The sequence below is a fragment of the Trematomus bernacchii genome, unplaced genomic scaffold (genome assembly GCF_902827165.1).
Source record: "Trematomus bernacchii unplaced genomic scaffold, fTreBer1.1, whole genome shotgun sequence".
Taxonomy (NCBI): Eukaryota; Metazoa; Chordata; class Actinopteri; order Perciformes; family Nototheniidae; genus Trematomus; species Trematomus bernacchii.
In genome coordinates, this window is record NW_022987608.1 from 6,420,897 (window position 1) to 6,428,237 (window position 7,341).

A 7,341-nucleotide genomic window follows, 5' to 3' on the forward strand; every position below is an offset into this window, starting at 1 on the left:
GAATGCATTAATAAATACAGCAATGGCCTAGGGTCCAAACACATTGTGAACGTGAAGTGTCAGGGTTTTCCTTTTATCTTGGAGAGATAGTCCAAAGTTTGCAACTGAGGATCCAATCTTACACAATCTTAATCTACCAACATACTTCATTTGTGGTTATTTGTGCTGAATACATTAACTTTAAAATACTTTAAGACTAAATTATACTGTAAATGTTTTCAGAGTCTGTACATCTTTACTCAATCAAGATTTGAATGATGTCCGTTTAGACCTCAACAGTAGCATATAACATAATTTCAGTCTATTCAATTAATTAAAATATTACAAGATTTATGCTTCATGTCTAGGCATTGGAACATCGGAAAGTCCCCGAGCCTTCTGTGTTTACTTCAAACAAACACTCATAGCCAAATATGTACAAACACACACATCTTACTCCCATACAAAGATTTTAAAAGACCTTTTTGCGACACGACCAACTGACTGAAGGTCTGACTGAGGGGAAAACTTATCTCACCGCCTTCTCTTCAAATATTTTCTAACAGCACGACACACTTTTACCTTAAAATAGGTTGTCTCCACCCGGAGTACTGCTGGCTTTCTGTCCTAACATATTCATTGTAGTTACCTAGCATCACCTGTTAAACAAAATCCTGATGAAATGTCCAGTGTTGAAGACAGCTGGTCTTTCAAGGACGCTTTCTTTTCATCTCAATAACATGAATTATCCATCAGGCATGCTAATATTGATTTTGCAGATGATTATGCAAATGTTAAACCAGGTTTTATCCGCTAGTCGTCATGCAGGTATAATAAAAAAGTGTGCCTGCCAACACATACTGATAATCATTCTTCAAAATGGGTCTGATGTCAAATTCAAAAACGCCCAGGTTTTTCCACTTGAAGGAGGGGTAACTTGACATCACAAGCATATGATTAACTTGTGCTCTGTGTGGGAAGCCTGTATTCACTATGTGTGAGTTCCTTTGACAAAAATAGTTACATTTTAACTTGCGGAACAAAGGAGTTGCTGTCCTACCGCTGCCTTCATCGGTTAGTGTGTTGGCGTCAATGTACCACCTTGGTGTTTTATTGCTTATATTGGAGTCCTAAGTCACACAATCACACAAATAAAATAAATGTTATGTAAAGTTCCTAGTTTTGTAAATGAAGTTCCACAGCTGTACATTGGTTTGTTTTTTGTGCTGGTACTCCAGTCTATTGTCTAACACGATACTTAATTCAACATTGTATCCAATCAATGAGGAAAACATGAAGTTGTCCCAAGCTTTAACTACTCTTATATTATGGGTGTTTTTCACTCATTTTTGACATGATAAGAAATACCTTAAGTCGGAGGACTACTTGTAGTTTGAAGCTAACACGATGACACATTTTTGGAGTGAATCCATTAAGATCACAGCAGTCGCGTTTCCCAGCCTTCAGGCCTGCACAAATATGACCTCATTTTCAAATGTGGCCTCTTTTCACATTTCCAAAACGGGCTTTGCTGAAATCAGTCAGGAACAATTTGTGTTGACACGGACTAAAGGCTGACATTACATTTTTGGATCTGTGATGATTTAGAATTATACATTTTTACTTTATTAAACTCTAAGCCGCCTAAAATAATAATATTCAGTCAGACGGTAACCATTTAAAACGCACCTCTTTTACAATTTTGCATTTACACCACAACCAGTGTGTTTTGGCAACAGGGGATACAAGAAAGACATATCCTCACCATCTTTCCACAGCGGAGAGCAGGTGAGGAAGGAGAGTTATTACTGTCAACAGGAACAATGTTTGCTGACAGCGCTAGGATGCATGGCAAGACAGAGGGATAGAGGAAGAGAGAGTCAGAGGCAGATGTGTCAAGCAGTCTAAAAGACATTGTTTCACTCCTACTCGGTCTTCCGTCATTATTTGTCTCGGACCGCAAGCGCATTTGTGTGCAAGTGTTGTTTGTCTCAGTGCTATCTCTATTAGATACAGTTTAATTATATTTATTTTCAGTCTACCTCGCTCTAACAAGAAGTTCAAATAAAGGCTAAGGCCATGTCCAAGCAGTGAAGCCTTTGACGAGGTGTTCAATTATCAAACTACAATTGAAATAAACACAATACAGCCTGGTATGAAACACAGCTTTGGTCTCTATAGCTAAATATCATGTTCATGACAACTGGAGAGGGGTGACTTTTTATATAATTCACCGGTTTAAAAAAATATTAAAGCTTTAAGTTAAATTGTAAGTGGGCATGACCGCTTAGAGTGACAGGTCTCAGTTCGCTGTCTGCTCTGCTATGTATATATATTTAACGATGAAATGCTTTATGGCTACAGTGTAGTTTTGGCAATGAAAATCCTAAGTCCCATGCCCCTCTTACAATGCATCATAAAAACACAAGACATTAAACAATAAAAACAGTGCAAGAGAAATAGAAATATAGTGCAAGAGAATGTTGCAGTTATCACATGTTAAAAATATAATTTTTGTGTGTGTCCGGGTGTGACGGAATAGGTAACAGCTGGTGTTCTGGCCCAATCGATGTCATAATGGAATATTTGGACCTCAGGCCATTGACAATCCCCTGCATCAGGGAGTAATTTATTCTTCTGTGACTGTTCAAGAGTGGGTGACGGATGGTTTGTGTCTAAGTCCATTCACATACAGTATGTAGACCTATACAGTATGTGTGAACATGCTTTTACGCATGTGTGCTTTTGTACAGCGCAGCAGGCGGAGCTGGCAGCGCATTGATCACAGCGGAGCTCTTCCATCGATCAGCAAAATGTCTCCAGCTCACTGCTGAGTCGGAGCCAAGCTCTGACTTCATCTCCCCACAGCGTCAGAGCTTTATCTGAATTAGATGGAGACGCAGGCTAAGAGAATATGTCAATATTTCAGCAATGGTTGTCACCTTTAACTGTACCACAATGACATGAGGAGGGCTACTTCATATGAGGATATCTGTTCCTCTCTCTTTCCCTCGTTGGAAAACATTCCACTTTAAGAAACATTTCAGTGTCTAAACAAATAAGAATGAATATCAAATTGAAAGTGAAAGCAAAAACTGATTAAGTCACTTGTTGGCAAATTGCCTGTTTTTCCAGAAACAGCTGTTAAAATCTAAAACCAGTCTGTAATCTCAACAGTTTCAAGAAGGCTGATTTGCATTTGAAATAAGCCGAAATAGCTTATTGCCGAGAATTTCCATAAGATGCACTCCCAACTAAAGTGCTTTATTCTCATTCTAGTTCAATTATAAACGACAGTGACATACAGTAATTGCCGTGAAATGACAAACAATATTATCAAACATTTCGGATATAACGACTATTAATACATATTGCTCTCAGTTAAGCCATTGTTATCCTCATTGCAATTTCTCACTCTTACACCCCCCCCCCCCCCACACACACACACACACAGAAACTTTGAAAAAGTAGTCACCATGGTGATATTGCACACTGCCCTTTGTCTGCACTTCAAACATGCACAACATATATGCTATAAGCTCACATAAACATGTATGCGTGCACAGACTTGGCAGTAACCATGGCATTCTACCTCAGGTTGGAGGTAGGAGGATAGCCATCACAACACCCCCCCGGGGACTGGGTGACTCAGTCACTAAGAAACTCTGCCCAACGTCTTCATATATTCTAAAGGAATATGTCTTGTCTCTTTGTTACTAAGGAGATGGTGTTAACCTGCTGGAAATACAGTATTCAATGAAGGGAAGGTCATATTCCACGTATCTATCCAATATGACTGTTAAACTCCTGAGTGTCTTTACTTACATATAGAACACGTACATCTTTTAACAGTCTACGTATAATAAAATAATGTTTTTATTTATATTTTATATTCTTATCCTACTCATATGCAGAGAGGAAAATATGCAGTATTGTTTTTCACTGTACAGTACCTAATTTTGCATTCTGTTTTCATAGTACTCTATTTTACATCTATAAAGATTACTTATTTTTGCATTTTACTTGCAGCATTTTGTTGCACCATCTTAAGCACTATTTTGTATTATTTCTATGTCTTAACTATATTGTGTGTAGGAGGAGCCTGGGACTTAGGGATTTATATTTCCCAAAGTAGCACTAGCTTTTGAGCATATGACAATAAAGCCTTGGAATCTTGAATCCTACAGGGTTGCAAAATAAGTTAAATATTAACTTTGACCAAGAATTTGTCTTCACACAACTAAGCAAATTGATCACTTCTCTTCTAAGACAAGTAATGTACATCTCAAACGTTTCATCTTTGAATAGTTCCAGCATTAGGGAAATTATTATAACACAAGTGAAAACAGCGCCAAAATATACAATAAACACAGACTTTTGATTGATGGCCTGATTGTACAACACTTTTTTTAAGACATTTACTTGAAACCAGAAGAAGAGATATGGAATGTCGACTTATGTGGCGTTTTTAATGTCCCTTAATGTGTCGCATTAAAATTGTGATCGTGTCTCAATGTAAATTGGTCGAGATTGTGTTAATGAAAACAAAATGTCTCAACTTGTCAAATATCATAACCATCAGCCAGCAGTGTTTTAAGAAACATGAGACATAATGTTTGACTAAAAAACAAAATGAAGCCATATCTACATATCATCAGATACACAGACATGCACAGAGGAATTCCCAAACAATGCAACCTCTTCTACAATGACAGGCAGCTAAATGTGTATTAAAAACAACCTCTACGTAGTTTAAAACATGCCAGCAGATGTAATGTGACCTATTTTGTCTGATGGAGATGACACATTTCATTGGATTCCCTTGCAGGGGGCTCCTCGGAAAATATGGCTGACCTGTGAAGCCTGCTGTGGGTCACCAGTCAGGCAGAATAAACTACATCCTCTGCATTCTTATCCTACTCGTATGCAGAGAGGAAAATCCTCGCTGAATGACAGAGAAAGACCTCTTTCACACAGGGTTACACACATAAACCCTACACACCAGCCCTGTCTGCTGCATTCAATGTCACTCACATGTCCACACACCATAACTGCATGTAATGATTTGAACATCTTTTATAAGCTTTCTATAAGCCAACATGATGCCTCTCTCTTGACAGCTGACCAACAACAATGAAGATGTCAGCTGTCAAATACTGAAATAACACAAACAAGATACATACATGTCTAAACATTAAGGAATAAAGGTGGGAATCCAACACAAAAGAGAAGCTATATGTCAAAAAATATGTTTAAACCATATTATACAGTGAAACTTAATTAACATAATTGTACCACTACTATAATATACTTGTAAGTGAGACTGTATAAGACATTGTGTTTTCAATAGCCATAAAACACATGTTGTCCCTATTTTCAATGTTACATTCCTATGCAACGTTCATGTACTGACGTCTGTGTTTTTTGAAGGCTACTTTAAAGTCAGTTTTCGCTGACCTTACTGGGTTTTTAACGTTACCGTTTTTACATTTGAATCACATATTGATATAATTGTGTTTATATGCAAGAATCCTCAATAAATAGTTATTCTTAACAGCGTTTTAAATGGTGTAAAAGTAGCAAAGTGGCACCACACTTCTCAAATTGACTTGAAGTCTGCACTTAGCCTCAGTTTTACGTTTACTCGCCATAAATAGCATAAATGTTACTTTCTTTTTACACATTTCTCGGCACAATAGTCGTTTTAAAACACTATAAGCTGAAACTAAAACCAACTTGGACTGAGTTCAAGTACAACACAAGTGACTTCCAGGTGATTTCCCGTAAGCCTGTCAGACTAAACCCAGGTTAAATGGAGACATTCCCCTACCTGCAGGACACTGTGATTTCAACTTTGGTGGCAGGGATAGTCGCGTTGAGCGGGTCGAAGTCTCCTATCGACGCCATGTTGAGGAAACTGTTGTTCATGCTGTCAAAAAAAAATGTTTTGCCTTTTCTTTCCGCGTGTTTGGTCCAGCCCCTTTTTACGAGCGGTGAAGGAGGATAGCGAGAAACTGTGTGCGCCTCCTCGGCGAGAAGTGGAGCAAAGGTGCCGGGGAGAGGGAGAGAGAGGCTGGGAGATGTGATGTCACTTCTCTCTCTCTCTCTCTCTCTCTCTCTCTCTCTCTCTCTCTCTCTCTCTCGCTCCCGTCTCTCTCTGCTCATCGCAGGGCCTCTCCTCTCATCATCTCCTCAGTATTCATCTCCATCTCGCTATCTCCAGTACCTCCCTTCATTCTCTCTCCTCTCGTCTCTCTCTCTCTCTGTGTGGTGTGTGTGTGTGTGTGTGTTTCTACTCTCCTCCTTCTCCCTTTCCTCTTTCTTTATATGCCTCTATGCCATCTCCTTCCCCTCTATCTGGCTGTCTCCCACTATCCCAATTCAGTTCAGTTCAGTTGACTTCTGCTCAGCTCATTTAGAATTCAGAGCCTCAGATTGACTGGCATGGAAGTAATACAATAAAACAACATTCGATAAGATAAAAGACATTTCTCATGAAAAGTATTTCCTGTGGTGTGTGTGTGGTACACATTTCCCTTGCCCTCAATCCTGTCATTACACAATAGGTTCAATTCAGTTTAATTCAGTTAAATTCAATGTGTTTTTTTTTGGCATGAAACACTCTTTCCTTCAGGGCTGGAATAACCTTTAGGTGGCCCCGGGCAAAATTGCCCTGTTGGCCCCTGAAGATGTAATGAAAACCCATTTAAATCGCTTTAAACTCCGCACACGGAGCTCTGATTGGTCAGCAGGCGGTGCTTTCACTGAGTTGATCTCTTAGCCTGCCACCTACTAACTGCTCCGGAGCAGGTTGCCGCTCAGCATAAGTTACCATGGAAATCTAGCCTGCTAAAAAGAGAAACCAGCGTCGTAGGACCGGAAAGCCCGAGATTTCCCTGAAGTTAGTCGGCTAAGCGAAAATCCAGCTTCGTAGTACAGGCCTCTGGTGTGTAGTTTGAAGGTTGTTGTTGTAACCAAGGCAGAAAGGGGTACAAAATAATGAATAAAATATGCTATTGATTTAATGGAAGCGTAGGATCCAGTGTTTACTTATTACATTTGAAAGTCAAATAGAATTAAATGAAGCAGCTTTTAACGGTATAAGTATATTTGCATTCTGTGTTCAAGTATGACAATAACAACAGTTTCGAAAATACACATGGCCATATAAAAGAATTGCAACCATTAGAAAACAACAAGGTCTTTAGTCACTCAACTTAATGGGACTGCAATACTCAATCATTGGAGTGCACTTGCATTGCTGAACCCTGGGGGTGGCCATGGTTACCTGTTGCTAACTCACTCAACAACATACATGGTCTATGCCAACCTGCCGAAGAAACTTGATGTCATGTTTCGGCC

At 39.1% G+C, this 7,341-nt stretch overlaps 1 protein-coding gene across 1 annotated transcript in view; it reads right to left on the bottom strand.

The window, feature by feature from the left end:
* LOC117483172 (copine-8) overlaps positions 1-6,024 on the bottom strand; it is a 74,936-nt gene extending 68,912 nt beyond the window's left edge. The window contains exon 1 of the mRNA XM_034131384.1: positions 5,810-6,024. Coding sequence (XP_033987275.1) covers positions 5,810-5,907 — 98 coding nt within the window. The 5' untranslated portion in view covers positions 5,908-6,024. The remainder of the gene's footprint in view (positions 1-5,809) is intronic.
* Between the last annotated feature and the right edge of the window lie 1,317 nt (positions 6,025-7,341).